At 34.7% G+C, this 22,575-nt stretch overlaps 11 protein-coding genes across 11 annotated transcripts; 7 read left to right on the forward strand and 4 right to left on the reverse strand.

Annotated features, from left to right (window-relative positions):
- Positions 1-10: 10 nt before the first annotated feature.
- Positions 11-1,654, forward strand: BUD9 (Bud9p; the record flags this gene model as incomplete). Its single annotated transcript, XM_003669915.1, has 1 exon — positions 11-1,654. The coding sequence occupies one exon, from the start codon at positions 11-13 to the stop codon at positions 1,652-1,654; it is 1,644 nt and encodes a 547-aa protein (XP_003669963.1).
- Positions 1,655-2,083: 429 nt separating this feature from the next.
- MTE1 (Mte1p) lies at positions 2,084-2,881 on the forward strand (the record flags this gene model as incomplete). The annotated part of the gene is made up of 1 exon (XM_003669916.1): positions 2,084-2,881. The coding sequence occupies one exon, from the start codon at positions 2,084-2,086 to the stop codon at positions 2,879-2,881; it is 798 nt and encodes a 265-aa protein (XP_003669964.1).
- A 357-nt stretch (positions 2,882-3,238) lies between these two features.
- NQM1 (sedoheptulose-7-phosphate:D-glyceraldehyde-3-phosphate transaldolase NQM1) lies at positions 3,239-4,252 on the reverse strand (the record flags this gene model as incomplete). Its single annotated transcript, XM_003669917.1, has 1 exon — positions 3,239-4,252. The coding sequence occupies one exon, from the start codon at positions 4,250-4,252 to the stop codon at positions 3,239-3,241; it is 1,014 nt and encodes a 337-aa protein (XP_003669965.1).
- A 649-nt stretch (positions 4,253-4,901) lies between these two features.
- On the reverse strand, positions 4,902-6,272 carry RME1 (Rme1p; the record flags this gene model as incomplete). The annotated part of the gene is made up of 1 exon (XM_003669918.1): positions 4,902-6,272. One exon carries the CDS (start codon positions 6,270-6,272, stop codon positions 4,902-4,904), a length of 1,371 nt encoding a protein of 456 aa, XP_003669966.1.
- Positions 6,273-7,929: 1,657 nt separating this feature from the next.
- SCM4 (Scm4p) lies at positions 7,930-8,538 on the forward strand (the record flags this gene model as incomplete). Its single annotated transcript, XM_003669919.1, has 1 exon — positions 7,930-8,538. The coding sequence occupies one exon, from the start codon at positions 7,930-7,932 to the stop codon at positions 8,536-8,538; it is 609 nt and encodes a 202-aa protein (XP_003669967.1).
- Positions 8,539-11,977: 3,439 nt separating this feature from the next.
- On the forward strand, positions 11,978-13,099 carry FMP48 (protein kinase FMP48; the record flags this gene model as incomplete). Its single annotated transcript, XM_003669920.1, has 1 exon — positions 11,978-13,099. The coding sequence occupies one exon, from the start codon at positions 11,978-11,980 to the stop codon at positions 13,097-13,099; it is 1,122 nt and encodes a 373-aa protein (XP_003669968.1).
- Positions 13,100-13,295: 196 nt separating this feature from the next.
- MCO32 (Mco32p) lies at positions 13,296-14,165 on the reverse strand (the record flags this gene model as incomplete). The annotated part of the gene is made up of 1 exon (XM_003669921.1): positions 13,296-14,165. The coding sequence occupies one exon, from the start codon at positions 14,163-14,165 to the stop codon at positions 13,296-13,298; it is 870 nt and encodes a 289-aa protein (XP_003669969.1).
- A 482-nt stretch (positions 14,166-14,647) lies between these two features.
- On the forward strand, positions 14,648-17,416 carry NDAI0D04130 (uncharacterized protein; the record flags this gene model as incomplete). Its single annotated transcript, XM_003669922.1, has 1 exon — positions 14,648-17,416. The coding sequence occupies one exon, from the start codon at positions 14,648-14,650 to the stop codon at positions 17,414-17,416; it is 2,769 nt and encodes a 922-aa protein (XP_003669970.1).
- A 290-nt stretch (positions 17,417-17,706) lies between these two features.
- LST7 (Lst7p) lies at positions 17,707-18,432 on the reverse strand (the record flags this gene model as incomplete). The annotated part of the gene is made up of 1 exon (XM_003669923.1): positions 17,707-18,432. One exon carries the CDS (start codon positions 18,430-18,432, stop codon positions 17,707-17,709), a length of 726 nt encoding a protein of 241 aa, XP_003669971.1.
- Positions 18,433-18,934: 502 nt separating this feature from the next.
- On the forward strand, positions 18,935-19,972 carry PEF1 (Pef1p; the record flags this gene model as incomplete). Its single annotated transcript, XM_003669924.1, has 1 exon — positions 18,935-19,972. The coding sequence occupies one exon, from the start codon at positions 18,935-18,937 to the stop codon at positions 19,970-19,972; it is 1,038 nt and encodes a 345-aa protein (XP_003669972.1).
- A 337-nt stretch (positions 19,973-20,309) lies between these two features.
- On the forward strand, positions 20,310-21,848 carry SPR3 (septin SPR3; the record flags this gene model as incomplete). The annotated part of the gene is made up of 1 exon (XM_003669925.1): positions 20,310-21,848. One exon carries the CDS (start codon positions 20,310-20,312, stop codon positions 21,846-21,848), a length of 1,539 nt encoding a protein of 512 aa, XP_003669973.1.
- Positions 21,849-22,575: the final 727 nt, after the last annotated feature.

Consider the following 22,575-nt stretch of genomic DNA (forward strand, 5'->3'; position numbering starts at 1 on the left):
TGCATATTAAATGCCATATAGCGACTCAAATCGGTCTCCGCCTGAGGGGAAAAGGCCACCATTGAATAAAACAACTTCTCTTTTTCAGGAAGGTTCATCAAACTTTAATGGCCAGTCTCCATCGCAAAGGTCAACTACCTCTTATACTGTATATATCGACAGAGAAAAATTACAAAATGCTATCTCGAGTCATCATAGAACCCCGAGCTGCCAAAGTGGTTCCGATTGTGAAAATATTACCAGTAGTGGTAGTGAAAATGATACTGATACGGATAGTGATACTGCCAGCGATATGTCGCTTCATTCAACAAATGGTGTAAATATAGATATTAAATATAATAGAGATAGTACCGAAAACCGAGGACAAATACGACACAATTTCACACCGAGTGCTAATTTATCACCACCTGCCTTACCTTATAATACAAGCTTTGAAGATAACAGTGGTAGCATACATGAATCAAGAGGTCATGTAAGTATTGGGACTGTTTCTACGTCAATGCTTCTCAATAAATCTAGCAACAATAAACTCATAGATTCTTCTCCATCCTTTGGTTCCATTCATTCAACTTCTACGAATATTCAAAAAGCACCTCATTCTACTTCTTCATATAAAGTTCCATTAACGAAACAGATATCCCCGACACCGGTATCTCGGCAGGATACAGCTGTTATGAAAACCTTAATATTAAACCAATCACTATCGAAAAAATCCGAACTTCTTTCAGAAAATTCTTCTTCAATACGATATGATGATACTATTGAACCCAAAATTGAGCATGCAGTAGAATTATTGAGAAAAGAAATAAACGTAAATACGCAAGATAATGCTCATATCAAACCTGAGCTTAATATAAGTACAGAATTTATCCCACAAAAGTATAAAATACCAACAAAGGCTTTACAGTCACCAATATATAGGAACTCTAGACGTCAACTAAGCGTGTCAATATTAAATAATAAAATATTGCCATCACCAACTGAATCTAGAGTCAATAGGACAGTTTCACTCAATAAGATGCCTAGCCACATGGATAGAACTAATTCTGAGCCGTTAACATACACATACGCTACCTGTGAAAAACAACAACCAAAACTACAATCTCCTACTAGTCCTCAAACAGAAGAAACTCATGTAAAATATACCCAATCTCAAATAGAGCTAATAATGGAAACCATGCATGAGTATAGAGAAAATGTACGAAGGGAACATGAACCATATTCCTTTGATCATGATGATGGTGATATAGACAATATTTTTGAAAAGGTTGATTTTGATAAATATAATAACATGAGAGAAACTTATCCAATTCAACATATAGATTCAGAATCCATTACTTCTTTTGATTCAGATAATGGAAATTTCTGGGAGATTTTTAGCATTTGGAGAATTTTACTTATTCTATTTATTTGTCTGTTGATCCCACCTTTGTTTTTCTTTATCGCATTTGGGGAGAAGATTGGGTTGAAAAATTATTCCTTAATGAGAATGATCATGAATTCAGAACACAGGCTAGGCCTATATAAGGGATTCTTATGGAAAGTCGACGTCAATTGGTTTAGATATACATGTCTCATCATTGGTGTATTGGAAATTCTATCAATCACTGCAGGTATCTGTGTTGGATTCGGTGTAGGGTTAACAATAGGTTGACCCCAATCTACTTCCCCTACATTTTAATATTCTTTTTCTTGTATGTGTTGTATAATTAGATATTAATTATGTATTAATAAATAGCATAGGACATTTACTAATGTTTTTAGGAAGGAGCTCATCATGGAACATTTCTACACTTGGGAACTTACAGGTAAGCCACAACATCTATAATACACGTCTACAAGCTTAGTGTGATTTAGTGACCAAATAATCCTCTAGCAGATTTTTGTTGTGACCGTCAGAGTGTGACGCGAAACAGCGGGAATTGTAAATTGGAAGATAATAAACAAAGAAAAAAACATTGTTACGGTGAAGTAAAGATTTAATTGGGCTTCCTGAACGAAAACAATGAATAGGAAGCAGCGTCAGAAAGCATCATCACATTCATGATTCACACTATATGCTATCCCATATAATTGAATATCAATGCCAATATACGGACCAATTAAAAAAAAACATAAGACTTGGCATGACGGTAAGCTGAAATATTTTGAGGTAAATAATCGGTTCATTCTTTACACCGAGGAAAGCAACATAGTCTTGGCATCCGAATTTGTTACAAATTCTAAAGCGGTCAGATCATTTTTGGACCCTGAAGGGTTTGACATCGAAGAACACCAAATATTTGCAAGGTTTCTCATAATCATCTCTGATGTTATTTCAGACTACACGAGAGAAGTACAAACAACAAGAGTTCAACATCCTGATAATACTACCAATGTACCGACTACATTAGGTATGAAGATGACTACTAATGATAACCGTAATGGTAAATTATTGAAAACGAACCCGACTGTTGTTAAGCGCCAGCTGATAACACCAATTTCAAATTCAAAAATCAACGGTTTTTCTCAGAATCGTATGAAGTCAAATGAATCGCCCTCTCCAACGTTGGCTTTGAAAGTAAATAGACCATTTAAAGCTCCAAGAATGATTACTAGGGAGATCTCATCTCAACAGTTATTTAATAGGCCAAGTAAAAGGGATTTGTCCACAAATATTATTGATGTACGTCATGGACCAGAAACAGGTACACAAGTAAGTCCTACCGAACCAATAAAAAATAATTCTATCCGACAAACTGTCAGACAAGAAAAACCGCATGTTTTGACACAGATGCCTACTAAGAAAACCACTATGGTCCGCCGTTTCCAACTTGAACGAGTGAACTCTATTGGAAACAAAAGAAGGACTAAAATTGTGCATACTGGAATCAGCATATGATGAGATATTTATTTACGAGAATTACTTGTGTGGCGTGTGTCTCTCCATGGGGCTAGTGTAACTAAAGCAACCAGCAGTACCTAACTGTAACTAACTTGCCGTTGACGGAATCATGGCTATTTGCCGCTATCGAATGGGATATCATGACATCTAATGGAATGTATCTGAATCTCAGCAAGAAAAATCAAGATGTCAGGTTTTCAACTAATATCTTCGTTACTGTCGTGCAAAATAATAAATTATCTTAGTCTTAGAGAGGGTAAAAGTTAGCGACGTTTAAGCATCATACTTCAGAATATATAGACTATAGATTTATTTTTATAAAAGAAAACAGAAATACTAATGAATTAGCTTTAATCAACTTGATAGCCTCTCCTTCACTAGATCAGTTAATGTAATCGCATCCGCTGCAAATTTTCTTATACCATCTGCTAGTTTGTCCGTTGCCATTGCATCGTCATTCAACTGATACCTGAATTTAGATTCATCATTAATGAATGTTTCTTTTTCATCTCCCTTCTCCTTAGCATCCTCTGGGACTAGTCTCTTTTCAATCGATTCGTGGCTATTCAACAAAGAATCTAATACACTTAAGGATAATGTCAAATTGTCAATACCAGCCAATTGTTTGACTTGACCGATATTCCTCATGGATGCAGCCATGATGACTGTATCATAACTATGTTTCTTGTAATAATAATATATTCTTTCCACTGATTTAAGACCTGGATCATCTTCTGGAGGATAATCTTTACCAGTCTTGCTCTTATAGTAGTCTGTAATTCTTCCAACAAACGGAGATACCAAACTTACATTGGCTTCAGCGCAAGCGACGGCTTGGACGAATGAAAACAACAACGTTAAATTAGTATGGATTCCATGCTTCTCCTCAAGCTCTTTAGCTGCTTGGATACCTTCCCAAGTGGAGGAAAGTTTAATGTAAACTCTTTCCTTAGAGATCCCAGCCTCATCGTAAAGTTTCATAAGATCAATAGCTTTAGAAACCATTGCCTCTTTATCAAAGGATAACCTTGCATCTACTTCAGTAGACACTTTACCAGGCACAATTTTCAAAATCTCAGTCCCAAATTCAACCAATAGTTTATCAATTGCATTTTCAGCCTTTTCTTCAAGAGTATCACCATGACTTTTCCCATATTCGATTGCATTATCCATCAATTTTGCATATTCTTCCTTTTTGGATGCAGCTAAGATTAGAGTCGGATTTGTGGTCGAATCCATAGGCTCATATTTTGCAATTTGCTCAAAGTCACCAGTATCAGCAACCACTTTAGTACCGGTTTCTTTCAAATATTCTAGTGAGGTCTTCTCACCTTTAGGTTGAACCTTTTGTTTCTTCTGTGGTGGCATCTTCTGTCTTTATAAGATATGGTTACTATATGCTCAGTTTAAAGTTAAGTAAGCAAGGGGTAATCTTGGGAGGTTGCAAGCAGAAACTAGGGATCCCAAGATGTCTCTTTTATATATGACATCCTGATATTTACAGTCAGTATATAAGGCGTTTATTCAGGCCCCTTTTGGTAAGCTCGTCAAAAGCGGGATGTGTACGGTACTAGTCTTGGTTTGCTATTAGTCCCTTCAAACGGTAAGAGTGATATATTTCTTATTTTAATTTCTCCAATGCGTAATATGTTTCTCCTTTTATCAACGACAGTTCTCATTAAAGGGGACCTTTAGTTGAATAATTGGGTTTAGGAACTTCATAGAGTCGTCGTGTTTATAAACAATTTCGGCTTGAATTCTCCGTCTAATCTGTGACGCGCAAGCCTGTCGCGTGCCATGATTTTTTGTCTGATGTTACATAAATTATCCATTGTATACTAAAAAGGAAATGTATTAGGCTAGTCTGCATATATGGTAGCAGCGATTAAAAATTATTAATAATATTACAAGAAACTATTGTTATTAATGTTTGTTATTCAATTGTCCGAGTTAATAAAAAAAACAGCAAAATTTTAGCGAATTCAAATTTGTGTTTGAAATCCTCTTCGTAATACAATTACGCTGATGAGGTGTTCTTTTTCTTCGTTTTATGATCTTTCAGTAGTTGCTCTCGAATATACGCAACCCGTCCTTCTTCCGTTGCGATATATGCACACTCCTCGTATAACTTCTTTAATCGTTTATTGAACCTTGAGTTTTCCTTCTCATGAACAATGGCAATATGTCTATTAAGTGCATCCTTTCTGTAGAATTCTTTTTCACAAAATAAGTTAGGGCATTCCGTTGATGGGTATGCCTCATCTTTCAAATTCAGTTCCTCTTTCAAGGATTCTGGTAATTCGTGTTTGTGTTGAATTGCACAATGTCTGCGTAAATCGGAGCGACGTGGTAATCCAAGTATTTTCCAAGGGCATAATCGGAATGGACATTTAAATTCTCTCTTGATTTCGAATTCATCCATATGTGCTGCATACTCAAAAATTGTTCCGAACATTGAGGGACAATGGGCACATCTGTAACTTCCCCTCTTGTGTTTTTTCGAAAGAGCTTTTAACAAAGGCTTGTCGTTCTTTAATTGATTAACATATGTTTGTGTATCCGGCGTTGTGGGTGGTGTTAAAAATATGTCCCATTGAAATTCATCTACTTGTCTTGCTTCCAAGGAATAATTAGGATCGTTTTCTAGTTGTTGTGGAAGAGATTTATTGGTGGTAACGTTGTTACCGGAGTTATTATTAGTAGTGCCATTGAGATTTCCAGAGGTATTGATATTTTTGGAAACGTTTGAAAAGATATTTTCGTCCGGTGTAAGCAAAAGAGGGAAAAAGTCCATATCAGGCTCGAAGAAAGGTGGATCCTCAAATGTTTCTGTTGATCGTTTTAACTCTCTAACTTTAGGGAGTGAAAGTACATTGTTTGCTGTATTATTAATTTGAATATTCGGTGTTTCCTTCTTAATCTCCTGTGGAAGATAATAAATGTTAGGGGTATTACATTGTTCGAAATGAGGTTCAGAAATAAAAGGTACCATATTAAAAGAATTCTTGAGCTCTGATTGTTGACAGTTTTGAGAACAATGTGGTTCGTCAAGTATGATTGATGAGTACCCGTTTTCCATTTCAGCAAGGAAAATGGACTCATTCATAAATGATCTATTAGAGTCTGTTCTATTATTATCATACTTGAACACATCTTCTACCTCAATTTTTCTATTGCATTCGTCTAAGTATCTGAAGCAAGACGCAGAGTCTTCATATGAAACTAATTCTTGTAACTTTATATGTTCGACCATTGAGTCTAAGGTAAATGGTTCGTGTTTCATCCTATACTCTTCAATGGGCAAATATGCTTTCGAGACTTTGTTGGTTCCAGTAAAATTATTCTCTATTTTCGAGTATGATTTTTTTTGGGTCCCAATATATGCCATTGGTTACCTCTTCTAAATAGCGTCGTATTAATAACAATATAATTCGATTGCTTTCAATGCGGTAACGTCTTGAAAAGGACAGTGGTCTTCTGTCCAAAACCCCAGTTGTTGTCAAAATTTAACTCGAAAGGTAATTCGAGGGGAAGGGTCCATCTTCTAGAATTTTTTCTTATTCGAAAATAATTAATATAAAAAAAAATTCGGGCATATTATTGTTCAAAGAGCAACAAAAAAATTTTGATGTAATTTTTTACACGTACCGCCCGGAAGTCGTCCTAACATAAGTGCGCTAGCATTGTCACCGTCTGGACTTCCAACTTATAATTTATAATACGTAATTACGTTTGGTTCATCGAGCAGACCCTTTTGATAGTAGCATATACCTAGAAATATCATAGCATACCTTCCTTGATTACGTGTATAATAGAATATAATAACAACTCAACAGGCATCGTTACCACACTACCTGGTGGGTTTATTTATCATATTACAATAGGTCAAAACAAAAAAAATGCCTTTATTGCCGTGCCTACATTGTTACTGAATGGTGTGAGGTGAGATTAATATATTATTAAATCCTCATATTCAAGTCTCCCTTAAAGTAGATATATAAATCCAACATTGTATATATGAATACATATTAGCCATTCACACTCGACCTTTACTGCTTCAACATGGTAGGAAGAACAGTACGATCCGCCGTCAATATCAAATTAGCTGTGAATGTCATTATTAATTTGTTGCTGTAAGATTAACTATCATTTGTTACTAATTGAATTCATGCCCATTGGCTTCGGAACATTTCTTTGGTAAGCATTTGATCTCACCCAATCCTATCAGAGGCATAGATGATATACTATTATTAGTTACATGGTATAATACAGTTTTCTGTGCCCAATTGGAACGCTTAATCAAACACTTCACAATGAACTTTATCAAGTCATGACGGAAGAAACAAAACACACACGAAATAGTTCATAACTATTATAATGTTTTATCTGTTTCAATTGTCCCTTATATTGATCGATTAGTATATCTTGCCTTCTTGACTTTTAACTATTACTTAGAAGTTCCCGACTAACATTAGCTGAAGAAGAACATATAGAGACAGGGCTTATTCTATAACTATGGTCAAGTTTAATCTAACATATGCTTGTTATCATGTAGTAAAGATAACGTACTCGTATAATAATCCAGGCTTGAGCCTGTCATAAGATAATAAACAAGAAAATCTATCTTCCTTTTGATCCCAATACAGTAGCTGTTGTTTGATACATAGATAGGTATTGATTCAGATCAAGTTGAAATACCTTTATGTGCCCCATCTATCCTTTCTTCTATGATATTCAGACCGGTGGATTGCGATTTTCTACGTAACTTTCCACTCCTGGTGTTACTTTCACTTCGAGCTTCGGGACCGTTTAAAAAATTTATGCTCCCTTTAACGAACGGTGTTTCCGATACATGAAATCACACGATTGTCCTTCCAAATTTAATATCAAGGATCCTCTCTTTCCGAAAACGATATATAAGGACTTAAACCCCGCTCCAGTCATATTCGACATAGTACAATCATTTCCTAATCGAACTTACGGCGAACATAGATAGATACACATCAAATAATAATATATTAATTGAAAATAATCTTATTTCAAAAATGCCTCACACATCATTAGATCTTACCAAAACAGTTGCCATTTCCTCGCTAGGGCTCTACGCTGGTCTTCTCACTACTACAACTCTAGTATCTACTATTACTCCTATCGATCTTCTAACTTCACAAGTGAGACATTTGGCATGCGTCATTGGCTGTTATGAATCTGGTTTGGCGGCATTGAGCACAGGTGCATTTGCATTAACTTATTATTTATCCCCTCCTAAGTTAAGATTGCCATATTTGCTATATGGTGTCGCCGTCTCGCCATTGACCTGTGGTTACATGTACGTTTCATCCAAATTAAGTCATGCATGGGCTTCCAAGAAAGAAATCAAGTCGAATGCAGAAAATAGCGACATGAGTTCTCCAGAAGTTGTTGAGGAGCCAACATCTAAAGTCCCATTCCATCATCCACCAATTGACGGGAGTGCTGAGGGAGCTGAATGTCCCTTTGGAAAGAAAGCTCATAAAAATGGAGCTTCAGTGAAACCAAATGCTTCGTGTCATAAAGCTTTGAATATTCAATTATGGGTTTCTGCAGCAGCAGCTCTGGGCATTTTTGTCAAGATCGTCCACGAAAGCCGTTATGAACCAACAGTTTTACTCTAGGGGGTGGTTAACTTCTACTGGAATTATGTACGCATAGTTATCTATTTAACTTTATAAATCCTTATATGTTTACTGTCAGAGAGCTATTATACTTGTTATGAGACCTAGGTATCTTTTATTGTAAATATCATGAGCTTGAGCCAGATATTTTACAACATCCTTTTTTTTACTTCTTTTCTAAATCCATACGAGCATAAATCATTTTTATCATATGCTCGACCTGAAAGCTGACCCAGCTGTATCAGGGGGAGCTTCAATAAAGACAGAGATTCTTCTATAACGAATAACTCGTCTTCTTCCAATGAGGGGTAAATTCCCGGACATTATCTATTATTTAGTAACGTAGAATTTACGACCCTTGTAAGTAACATTATGACGGTTTTCCCTCTTTGAAGCCCTTTGTTGTTTTCAAGTTTAAACGAGAAATATGTATGATGAGGAAATTTTGTAGAAGTTATTGAATGATGGAAAACTGATTCAGCGCTATTTCCAAGTTCCCTGTATAGTGAAGATAAACGGGAAGATGCGTCGAGATGTACTCGAGCGATATGATCTCAGTTCCTTTTGTTCTCCTTTTAATGTTACTTTACTATTGGGGTGAGGTGGAACTCAATTAATTCAGTATCTGAATCGGGTATGTTGACTTTGAGCGGGAGGAATATGGTTTTTAAGGGGAATACTGGATATTTACGAATACGTTTCTCGATGAGCAAAAGAAATATATAATATAGGTACTATTAATACATACATGTATTTAACGGAGATTTTGAAGATCCATGCAGTATTTTCGATTTCCGTTCTTGATCCTATACATTAACGTAGTTATAATAAATAAGGAATACGAGCGCCGCATACTATGAACTATTCTATCGCTGAACTGTAGATTTGGCTAGAAAGAGGTCTGAACCATAGCGCGATTCGCAGAATTAAGCTTTTTTGGCAAATTAGATGTGATTTCCAGCCCAATACATTTTGCACCGTATAGATTACACGTAAAGTTTGAAATTCTTATTGTATTTTTTTACGTTATCGAAGAAAACGAAATTTGTCATCGAAAATTCAATTTATTTAGCTAGGTAGCTTCATGAACTTATCAAGGATAAACTTAAAGACGTTCGCACATTTTTCCGTAAGGATCCGCCCCGACTTTCTGGAAAGAGTTTCATCAACTTCCCTTCGAAATAAAGTTCATATTCGGCAAGATAAACTGTAAGAGATGGGGAGTCCTTTGTGCATATCGGAATGTCAGCTTACATCATACAGAAGCGTAAGCGAAAAAACACAGCGCAAGGTATTTCTGAGATAGATTCGTAGGTAAGCTGAAGTTTTTAAGGTTGCCTCCTTAATCCGTGAAGACATTATTTGCTAAGAAAGATTCCCCGCTTTTTTGATAGGATATTACTTCTCTTCCTAGCGGTATTTTTTTAAACCTTAAAGTGGACAGATTTACAGGAAACTTTTTTCTTCGCCATTCTTTGAGCTTTACCTGTCTCAGCAACGTCCATTTCTTCTTCCTAATGTCCGGAAGAAGTCTGGGAGCTTAGAACTTATTTTCTACCCCTCCCAAAAAATAGGCCTACCCTCACCCTTTTTTAACACCCAGATAAAAATATCTACCCCTACCCCAACCCCCATTTATAGAATGTTGAATATATCTTAATATGGTCTCTTTTACCTTAATTACTAGTTATCATAAAAATATTTGTTTGTTTATCTGTACCCCCAATTCTACCCCCCAAATTCTCTGTTCTATCTCCCGCTGGACCCCAATTGGAGGACTTCTAGCCCGGCTTGGACCCCAAAATTTTTTTAATCCAACCCAACCCCTCCCATGTCTACTAACTTAAAAGTCCTCTTTCTAACAGGGTTTCGTAACTCATTCAACTAAATTATTGTTGTTAGCGTGGCGACCACAGGTATGTGCCGGATTGAGCAAACTCATAATTCTAGGTCTTCTTAACGAACCCTGTCTTTTTAATTCCGGAGAAGCAATTTTAATCCAATCCTAATCTGGTCCTAATCTGGTCCTAACCTCATCCTAATCTTCCCAATTTTTTTTAAATAGAGAAAAGGATATAATTCACCGGTACATAGTTATATGTTTATACTAGTCGGAGCATTAGTCTATATGTTTATATTGCTTTCACTACTTAATTCTTACTCTTTGCTACATAAAACATACTGTAGTAAAAGAAAATCTAGTTAGAGGAGGTTTTTATTGAGTTGGTTAAGAGCTTAGAGACCAATTATGAGTATTAATTTTTTTCAGGTTCTAAGTAAATTTTTATATTTTCACTTTTTAAAAAAAGTTTAGTCCTCTTTTCAATCCATGGAAAAGTGGCTCAACCCTCTCTTTCAAGGAAAATTGCCAACTGAATCCAATCCCTAATCCTAACCAGTCAAGTGCTTGGTTGCGGGGCTATATTAAGCCATAGTCCTTATCAGGGTTCAAGGGACAAACCAGAGGTTGAAAAACTAATGTTGACCAAATAAATCTAAAATATTATCAAATCAAGAGAGAGATCCTGAGAATAGTAAGTTAACTGTCCCTGCAGTGGTCATAGCAGAAATCCCGGTAAGGGCTTAGACTTCAAGAAATCAGAACGAAAAAATAAATGCAGTAAATACTTCCCAAGAAGAGTTACCAGCCAATCCTTAGGGTTAGGGTCTTTTTTTTTTAAAGACGGCATGCGCCAACTTTTGGAGAACAGTTACGGCCTTTTCTGAGTCCAGCCTCCGACGCCGCGACACCAATTTCAGTGCAAATTATTAAATATTAACAAAAAAATTTATCGAAGTTTCCAACGAGAGTCCCTGATCCCTTATGCAACTTTCCTGTACGTATATGCACCTGAGAAAATCTTGAAGGAAACCTCGAAGTACTTGCTGCCAGAAATAATTGCAGTCCCTAAAATCTTCGAGAAACAGTCATGTCTTCACATTCCAAAGAAAACACGAAGTAGTTGATCCACGGAAAGGAAGATTTCCCAAAGTGGCTACATGCGTACCATATGACTTAAGCTTTTTTTTCATTTGAAGGATGTACCAAAAACCAGTTTGGACCAAAAGGTAGACAATCTACAAATGACTATTTACGTAATAGTGATTACTTTAAAGTATCCTTTAAGTTGTAAGAATTTTTATGAAGTATTGTTTTTTTAAAGGTTTTGAGGACACTTGTAAACTGTCTATTAAAAATTGTTTGAATGAAAATTATCTCCTTGATTCATTTCAGCTATTTTTAATTACATCGAAGAGAAATATATATATAATTAAAGGAACTTGTCAGTTACTTGATTAGTTATGCCTCTAAGATTATAGTGTGATTTATTTTATTCGATCCGTGAAGTACTCAAAAGAGTAAAAACCAATCCAAACATTAGCGCAATAATTTCCTAAGATTTTTGAATCTAACATCCACTCCCAGTTTTCATCAAGAATGTACTATAACTTGACAAAAATTCAATCTGGCACTTTTAGTACTGTCTACAAGGCATGGAGTTCCACTTTGGAAAGATATGTCGCTTTAAAAATAATGTCCAAATCAAAGTATTCGGCAAATGGTGTCGCAAATGAATATAATATAATGAAACATCTAGGGACGGGACATCCAAACGTTTGTTCAATGCTTGATTATTATGAAGATAATGACAACTATGTTCTCGTCTTAGAGTATTGTGAATGTGGTGATATGTATGATTTTTTAGCCATTGCAAAAAGTCAAGGAGATGCTTTATCACCTTCCATTATTGAATTAGACTTTACTAAAATATTGAGACAGCTGGTTTCTGCCATCAAATATGCACATTCCTTAGGTATAGCCCATCGGGATATTAAACCAGAAAATGTATTATTAACTAAAGAAGGGAATGTCAAATTGGCTGATTGGGGTCATGCCACATTAGAATCTTATTCAAAAGACACACATATTGGTACAGATAATTATCGTGCACCTGAGACCTTTGAAGATAGGGATGCTTACAATACATACAAAATTGATTATTGGTCACTAGGAGTCACTAGTCTTTATTTACTTTTTGGCCAATGCCCTTTTAAGAATCTCAGTATTCAAAATTCTTCATCATCATCATTTTCATCTTCTTCGTCATCTTCATCATCAGATAGTTCTATGGATTCAATTGATGTTGATGATAATAAAATAGTAGAAGTGAATTCATACCTTGAAGGATCTAACTTTCTATCGTTTGTGAAAGATCCCAATGCCTTTATTTACAGATATTATTTGGCTCCAATCATGAATGTCAAGAACGGGAAAATATTCTCCTATCTAGATTCACAAGTCCCATTATATCGTTGGAAAGATATGGTCAATAATTATAATTTGTTTTACCTATCTAAGGTCATAATATCCACGTTAATATGCATCGAAGCGGAACAAAGATCATTGCATAAATTCCATAAACTTCTCAACAAGATCTGTACTGATTCTGTCAATTCGAATGGGAGTTCAATGGTACCGTCTCACAAGTTGAAGAATGCATATTCATTAAACAAAATGGATCTCGATTATACCTCTGTTAGTGCTCAAAATATTACGTGACTCGGCAAAAATCACTGAGAATATCCCAGCTACATCCTGCATTTGGAGAACCTAAATTTATTTTCGAAAAAAAAATTTATATTCTTTAACTTTTTTATATATTTCAAATATATATGAATATTAAAATACCTACATTGAATTACTTAATTTATCTTGTATATTTACACGACTTTTCTTATGCACGATCTTGTGCAAGTCAACATGCAAATGCACCACCAGTGTCTATCTTCTTTTCAAAATTGATCATCTCTATATTTTCGAAGGTATGAACTTGGATTTTCGTATTATCTTCGTTGAATTCAAAAATTTGGATGCCTTTAAGAAGCTTTGATATTTTCTTTGGCTTCTGCTCTTTAATTTCTCGTTCTCCTGAAGCTTCTCCGTCTTCCTTGTCTTCTGCTACACTTAGATTTATATCTTGAAAATGCTTAGAAACTATATTTTCATTTAATTGTCCTTTGGAAGGGTCCAAAATATAATCCACTATATGAGACGTTGATTCATCATCATCAGCAGCAGCATTTTTACCAGCCAATTTAGTGGATTTCATATTTTCCAATTTATGGGTTTTACAATCATCTTCAGAGAGACAAGTTTGCCATTTGACTATCAATTTATCATGATTTGTAATAAATTTAAAGTTAGCATTTTTTTCCAATGTTGATTTGGAAAGGACTGTTTGTACTGAAAGTATATGGAGACGACATTTTTCTGATAATATAAAATTTCGTACAATTAACCTAATGGCATTTAAAGATGCGTTATATTTAGAACGACCATGTATTGTTGGAATATAAGGATATATAGTTGGTAACAGTCTCAATTGAACATCTTCACAGAGATATTTGTCATCGATTGACTTCTGTAAAAGGTTCGGAATACCCCCGACTGTCAAATATTTGGTGATTGTTCCCAGATTAGCATGGTGGTCGTCTGAAAGAGGACGTTTTTGAAGATAAAGCAATGATATGCATTTCCCTTGAAGCAGATCATTAGATACATTTAAGGGTTGTCTACGAAGCGCTGGTGCGAATACATAATAATGGAGTGGTAAATGAATCCTCATAATATTTTAATAACGACAGAACAGGTCAGATGCATGGATACATTCAGTAAATAGACTAATCATTCACGGTCATATCAACTGCATCTCTATCCACTTAATACTATAATAACCGGACTGGCCATATATATATATATATATCCTTTTAAGCTGGCCAGCCGATGTCACGACCCGTTGGCGTCCGGGTTGGAAGACCACCAAAAAATTTAACATAAACAACTCTTCTTTGAGATGTTATAACTGGAACACACTTTATCTAATACTTCCATCGCTCGCTATCCAAAAACAAAGTGTGAGAAGGACAGTATTCATTGGAAGAAACGAACATCTGTACTTATATATATATTGGTTCACATCCTCTTACTTTGCTTCTTTGTTGTTTCCGAGCACTAATCACTTCCCCATACTTTTTAACCTGGAGCCGCTTTCATTGTTGTTTATATATCCAGAACCTAACAAGAGGTTTTATTTTACAATCTGATCCGATGTCCGAAGCTCAAGATCCTAAATGGTTACGCAAGTTTTTGAAAGCCCAATATGTCGGGGTATATCAATTAAAGGACTCACAAGGTAATGAAATATATCATATTTTTGAAACATGTCCTCCAAAAAACGAGTACCCAGATTACTATGAGATGATTAAGAAACCTGTCTCTTTAAACACTTTGAAAAAAAGAGTGCCCCATTATAATGAGCCTCAGGAATTCGTTAGAGATATCGTTCAAATACAATGGAATGCCAAAACTTATAATACTAAGGATTCCATTATTTATGAATACGCTACCATTTTGGATAATTATATTAAAGAGGAAATAATACCTACTTTAAAGGAATATTTTTCAGAGGTTAGATATCCATATTTAGGACCATTACCTGATCCAGCAGATGAACAAGAACAGCTAAAATACAAAAAAGAAGATGATGAACAGGCAATTCTAGAGGCCAAACCAATCGTAGAAGAAAAGAAGAAAAGGAAAAGAAGAACACGTAGAGAAATCGAGGAAGATGAAAGAAGACAAAGAAATATAAAGAATGGAATTATAGATCAACATGATACATCCATAGAACCAGAATCAAGACCAGCATCTAGATTGGGATCTGAAATGGATGAACCTCCTAATGGGAATAAAGTACCGAGATTGGATTCTTTGAAGAATTTCAGTGCATACTCTCCTATGTCTGAACCACAATCACGTTCCACAACACCTCAAATAGAGGATAATTCACCGTATATCAGACCTTCTAAACCTAAGAGACATATCAAACGTGGGAGACCGCCCGTTATTGACTTACCTTATGTACAAAGAATTAAATTAGTTTTAAAAAATTTAAGAAGGGAAGTTGATGACACTGGAGCACCTATAACGCAAGATTTTATGCGATTACCAGATGATCCAAGTTATAATACAGTGATACAATTCCCAATGTGTCTTGATGAAATAAAGAAGAAAATCAAAAAACGTGCATACAAAGATTTTGAATCCTTCCAATACGATTTCATTTTAATGGTGAGAAATTATAAATCGTTTTATAGAAGTAATCCAATAGCCATTGAAAAGGCAAATGATTTGGAAAATAGATTTAATTTATTCGCTAAACAAGAGTTATCTAAACCAGATACAGATTATATGCCAGGGGGTGAACTAAGATTACCGTTGGATTCAGTGGAATATAATGGTGTCATGTATAATATCGGGGATTGGGTATTGATAAAAAATCCAAATGACCCTAATAAACCCATAATTGGACAAATCTTTAGATTTTGGAGTACCCCAAATGGTGAAAAATGGTTAAACTCATGTTGGTATTATCGACCTGAACAAACGGTTCATAGAGTAGATAGGATATTCTATAAAAATGAAGTTATGAAGACTGGTCAATATAGAGATAATTTAATCCAAGACGTAGTGGGAAAATGTTTTGTGGTTCATTTTACAAGATTTCAACGTGGTAATCCCGTAGGGTATGAAGGTCCTCTTTTCGTTTGTGAATTTCGTTACAATGAAAGTGATAGGGCTTTCAACAAGATTAGAACTTGGAGAGCGTGTAACCCTGAAGAAATCCGTGATCAAGAGGAAATAACGACGCCCATTCCAGGAAGAAAATTCTTTAAATATCCATCGCCATTAAGACATTTATTACCACCCAATGCCACTGAACATGACCCTGTTCCAACTGCTACACCTGGTGTACAGAACGCTCCACCATTAATTGGGGCAGTATATTTAAGACCAAAACAAGAGCGCGATGATCTAGGTGAATATTCGACTTCTGATGATTGTCCTCGTCATATTATTAGGCCAGGCGAAGCTCATAAACCAGGTATCATTGATATGGATACCGGGACAATATCATTTTCTTCAACAAATACATCGATGCCAAAAATAAGTAGTTCGTCTATGACACATATATTAGAAGCCAGAGAACCTTCTGTTAGTTCAACTACACGAAATTTCAATAACGTACCACAACCGAATAAAATGAATACAGAAGCGAATAACCATCCTTTACAATCATCCCTTGCGAACGTCTCGTCGTCGACTGTTATTTCACGGATCATGGGTAATGGACCTCTGACAGTACAGAAATTGAAAATGATTGAAAACTTTAGACTAAGGCAACAAATAGATCAAAGGCAACAAATGAAAAAGGCACAAGCTTCAAAATATAACAAGACTACAAATTTAGGAAATCTTATTGAACAAGTATCTAAAACTGATTCAACTCCAATATTGATTGATGCACCATCAACATATGTTCTCCCAGTGTCGATCACAAAGCATATTGAAGCTGTACAAAGAACTGATGATAATAATCATATAAGATTGGTTGAATCATCTAAGGATGAGACAAATATAACGAAAAATGAGAGAGGAAACGTGTTATGGTTCAGAGGTCCAAGCATATCTATCAAAGAACGGTTATTCAATAGCGGAAATGAATATACACAGTCGCCCTTAAATAGATGGGTTAAGCAATACAAAAGACAAAAACTTGATACTGTAAATACTACTAATTTAAATATGGATTTTGAAGAAGTTGAAGAATCAATTACGCAAGGCAAAACTGATGCTGATGCTGATGCTGATGCTGATGCTGATGCTGATGCTACTAATGATGAAGATGACATTTCTTCTGATGAGGAGAGTACGTCGTTAACCTGTACCTATCCCCTGGGTTTACGTCCATCAACGGCATATATGGCAAGGAAATTAAGGCTATTTCAAGATACTATTAATAATCTGTCAAGTTGATTATATTTAAATATAAATAACCTAAGCGGTTTTTTAATATACATATATATTGTAATATTAATATAGAATTAAATGTTTAACTCTTGGAGCCAGTTATACCATCATCATGGAATAACTTCTGGCGAACTTGACATGTACATCATTAAAGGGAACCCGTGAGTATGTTTAAATAAAGGACTATTACCAATGCCTCCATAAATAAAAAGATCTTTTTCAGTATAAGCCAGGTGCAAAATCTTCTAGAGTAGAGATGAATACTTGATTCTACGTATATAAAGGAGCAGTCCCAATCATTTCGGGGACGCGTTGGTGATCAACATGTTCAGTAGATATGTGTTCCATTTATGCATTTTTAAAAAAATATTTTTGTCATTAGTCAATTCCACCAAATTCTTTGCGAGCTTCGATTTGTTTCCCCGTAGATAATTACTCATGAGAGGACTGAGCCCATTAGTATGGTCCCGTTCATTGGATTGGTTTTTTAATTCCTTATTATGAGACTCATTTATGTGGTTAATCATCTTGAAAAATCCGCCTATTATAAAATTCCAATTGTTCGACAATATTTTCATTGCCGCATCACTATCTTTGGAATCGATGGTGAGTATGAAACAATACCTTCTTTCGTTCCCTCTAGCATTTGCATCATATAATTTGAATCCCATGATTAGATTTAAACCACGCAGTTGATCATAGAAAACCAATGGCATATTATCATAAACCATAGTCTCTTCCGAAAAGCACCGTCTAATAATTGAATTCATTAGTTGATATCGTATTGAAGAGTATTGTGTGGTGACATAGCATTTCTCATCTAACGTGCTGCGCATTGACCGTATAGTTTCGTTACCTTGAGGAAAATGTAAGAGGCATGACTCACAATAAGAATCGATTGGATAATCTGGTAAAAGTAAATCATCGCTCCTGGCACCATTTTGACTAGATTGCGTTACTAGTAAAATCCGGGGACCATGTTTGTCACAAAAATGTGCCAGTGAAATTAAAATATTATCCATTTTCTTTTATATTTGTTTCCTTTTAGCTCGTAAGCTATTTATAGCTATTTTTCCACTCTTGTGCCAAACAATTTGAACTTCCTGAGAAGAATGGACTTCGAAAAGACTTATTTTAGATATTTAGGGTATGATACGAGCATTCATTAACGAAGAATGAAATGAGCAGTCTTTGATTCTAATTCTATTACCCTTAAAGCCTAAATGTGGATTCCATTAACATGCACTGTCATGTAGATTATATTGAATTTTTCAATATTTTATAATTAGAGATGTTTAGTAATTTTTAGTCGATTCCCAAAAAATCGCGTAGCATAAACATGGACAATGAATAATAATGAATTTGACAGAAGATATGGACGTTCATAGTTGATCATAAAAATATCAAAATACACATTTACATTCACATTTGCACTTGCCGATTGACCGCATAAGACTCAATTTTATTCTTTGTTGCTCATACATCTTTATTGAAAAGAAGGCATTCGGAAAATTATTATATACGATGGGTAAGAAGAAGTTGAATTATGCTGCTGGAGATGACTTGCTTCTATTTGCTACTCCAAAGGAAGCAATGGAAGAAAGCAGACGCCGAATATTAGAGGATAAAATAAGGAGACGACAAAGAGATGAAAGGATTACTTCTGCTCCTGTTGTTAATTCACCACATGAACAGACGCAACAACTACAACAAACCAACAGTCCACAGTTAATACAGCGGCAACCTTTGCAGTATAGGAATACTCAACCACTACCGGTGCATCAACATCACCCGCCCTTACCAAACCATCTACCACTTGGACAGCCGAATGTGCGGTCTAACAGACCAATACCACCACCATCCAATATGTCACAAGTCCCAATTCTCGCACCTACAACTAATGAGTATGGTGGCCGCCCTATACACCACGCTTTACCCTATGTGAGACATTCTTCATCTTCCCCAACAAGTAGAAAATCTCCAACTCCAGATGCTCCACATAGGGTGGCAAATGACCCCAACAAAGATGTTCAAATTGCTGTTCAATTGTTCAATAATCATGATATTAGGAAAAGAGGGCGTTTAACTGCAGAAGAGCTACAGAATTTATTACAGAATGATGATAATTCTAGATTTTGTATATCTTCCATTGATTCATTAATTAATTTATTTGGAGCAACAAGATTCGGGACAGTTAATCAACAAGAATTTGTCTCGCTATATAAAAGAGTAAAAATATGGAGAAAAGTATATGTAGATAATGATATCAATGGGAGTTGTACGATATCTTCAGCGGAATTCTATAATTCTCTACAACAATTAGAGTACTTGATACCCTTTGAGGTTTGTGAGAAGTTTTTCGATCAATTTGCCGAGTTTATTAATGAAAACAATTTTTCAAAAGAGTTGAAATTTGATAAATTTGTGGAAGCATTGGTTTGGTTATTAAGACTAACTAAGGTTTTCCGGAATTTTGATTCTGATCAAAATGGTATTGCCCAAGTTCATTATAAAGATTTTATTGAAATGACTCTTTATCTTGGTCGTTTTTTACCTCATTGAAACATTGACGTATAGACTAAGTTTCTTCTGTACTGTTGTTCTCTCCTTCTTAGATTCTCTGTTTTTAAACATTATTATAGACATATAATATTATGCATTATATTACTACACATCGAGAGTTGTTATAGTTCGACAATTTGACAGTTGGGCCAACAGAATTAACAATTTTTGTGACGCGAACTTGCTGACTTTTAATTTAGAAAACGACACATTTAAAACTAGACAACATTAGACAAATTTGTGGTAATTTATTTTAAAGATTATTTTACTCTTTTATTACTAACTTGGTTCCAAAACTAAAGGATTAGAAAGTAGCATTTGTTATATAAGGATCCAAATGAATACGCAATCTTTTGTAGAAAATGATGATACTGACTGTCCACAAAACTTCCAAGACTATTTAACAGGGTTTTTCGAAATGAGAAAACTTAGGTTACTAAATGCAGAGCTGAACAACCCAACATCAAACCAGAAACAAAATAAAACTAAGCTACTTCCTACAAAGAAAGATTACGTTTACCAAAAAATAATGCCTGGATATCATGTTGGAATTGATAATATACCAAAGCAGTTGGAAAGAATTACAAGAAATAAAGGAACAAATTTCAATCTTTTGGTGGCAGGCCAATCAGGAACTGGGAAAACAACTTTAGTAAACACATTATTTGGTCAGACAATTATAAATAATCAAGAAAATGAATCATTGACGTCTTGTTGCGGTATCAGTAAAAAAAAGATGATTATTGAAGCAGACGATACACAATTGAACTTAACTATTATCGAAACACCATCTTATGGTAATAAAACAAATAATTCCATGTCTTGGATACCTTTAGTTAATTATGTTGATGAACAAATCAGATCGTATATTTTTCAAGAAGAGCAGCCATATAGGGAACATTTGCAAGATAATAGGATTCATTGTTGTTTGTACCTTTTAGAGCCAAATCTTAGAAAATTAAACAAACTAGACTTAATAACAATGAAAGAATTATCCAAAAGGGTCAACCTTATTCCAGTTATTAATAAAGTTGATATTTTGAATCCCAACATGTTAAAGGACTTGAAAATTCAAGTCAAATATACTTTAGATAACCGCGGCGTTTCCATTTGTCAATTCTTAACAGAATTTAATAACGAGAATGGAGTTGAATTTGATGATATAAGAACACAATATCCATTTGGTGTAATATCCTCGGACAAACAAATTTTAAATAACTCGGGTAAATTAGTTTTAGGAAGGAAGTATAAATGGGGGATCATTGAAGTTGACAACTCAGAGTTTTCAGATTTTCTTAAATTGAAACAATTTCTTATTAATGATTATATGGTTGATTTAGTAAAATCCACAGAAAGTTATTATGAATCATGCCGTTCTGAGTTGTTGCAAACAAGAATTTTGAAAGCAAGAGATTATTCCAATTATAATGCAGAAGAGTACGATAAACAAGCAAGCTCCCCATTGACTCCCATATCCATTCCACCAGATAGCCTAGAAGAGTTGAAAGAACTTGATTATGATGATATCGAAAATAATAAACTAAAAAATTATAAGTGTTATGAAATTTTTAACAAAAAGTTGATGGATAAAATATACATTGATTGGAGTCCGGAATTTATGGAGAGACAATTTTTATTTAAGAAAAAGTTTAATGAAATTATTAACCTTGAAGAAAAGAAATTCTTTAAGTGGGCACAGGCTTTAAAGAAAAAGCAGACTGTTTTGAATAAGGAAATAACAACAATGGCGAAGCAAGTTGAATTTCTTGAAGGAGAATGTCGTAATTTAGAGCGCATGGTTTTGGTAGACAAGAAAGGTGGGTTCTATTCCAACAACAGTTCAACAACCCTGGTTGGATTCCACTTCAAAAGATGAAGTGAGTGTTGCTATAGTTTATAATATCATTGCGTTAGTCTATAAATATATTAATTTGAACTTAATGAAAGGAAGTACCGTATTGTTAACAATAAAAATTATATGTGACGTCGCATTCGGTTTACACAGAAAACCCTAATATCTTTCCGGATCTGTTACCCGGAGGGCAATGTGGAAAAATAAAAAATTGTAATTGTCGAAGAAAATTTTTAACATGTATAAAAAGACAAAGAGTAATCTACCATAGACCAAATTCAAATGGTATAGATTTATTGTTGTCTAAACGTTAGCAAGAAATTAGAAAATCCCACGAAAGGTAATTCGTTGTAAGAATGATAAGATAGACTAAGATCCGAAACCGAAAACAAATGTAAGTTCAAAAGGTTTCGACTACATTAGGTTTGGGTCCATTATTCTTGTCTTTATTCTCAAAATACTTAACATTGCTTTTTAGTTTAAGATACTTTTATTATAATGATGAATTTTTTGTTATTGCATTTTTCTGGCATCTCTAATGTTAGGGTGAGGCGTTTAAGTACGATCCACTCGATGAATACACCATTGACTACATCTCTGAAATATATTATAAAAGCTTATCTTAAAAATTAATAGTACCACTATTGTTAGCAATATAGAATACGACTTCTTGCATCATTATTTTTTTAGTTATTTGTAACAGTAAGATCTATTTAATTCCTTTCAACAGTGAATCGGATAAATACCATTT

This window comes from Naumovozyma dairenensis, chromosome 4 (genome assembly GCF_000227115.2).
Source record: "Naumovozyma dairenensis CBS 421 chromosome 4, complete genome".
NCBI lineage: Eukaryota > Fungi > Ascomycota > Saccharomycetes > Saccharomycetales > Saccharomycetaceae > Naumovozyma > Naumovozyma dairenensis.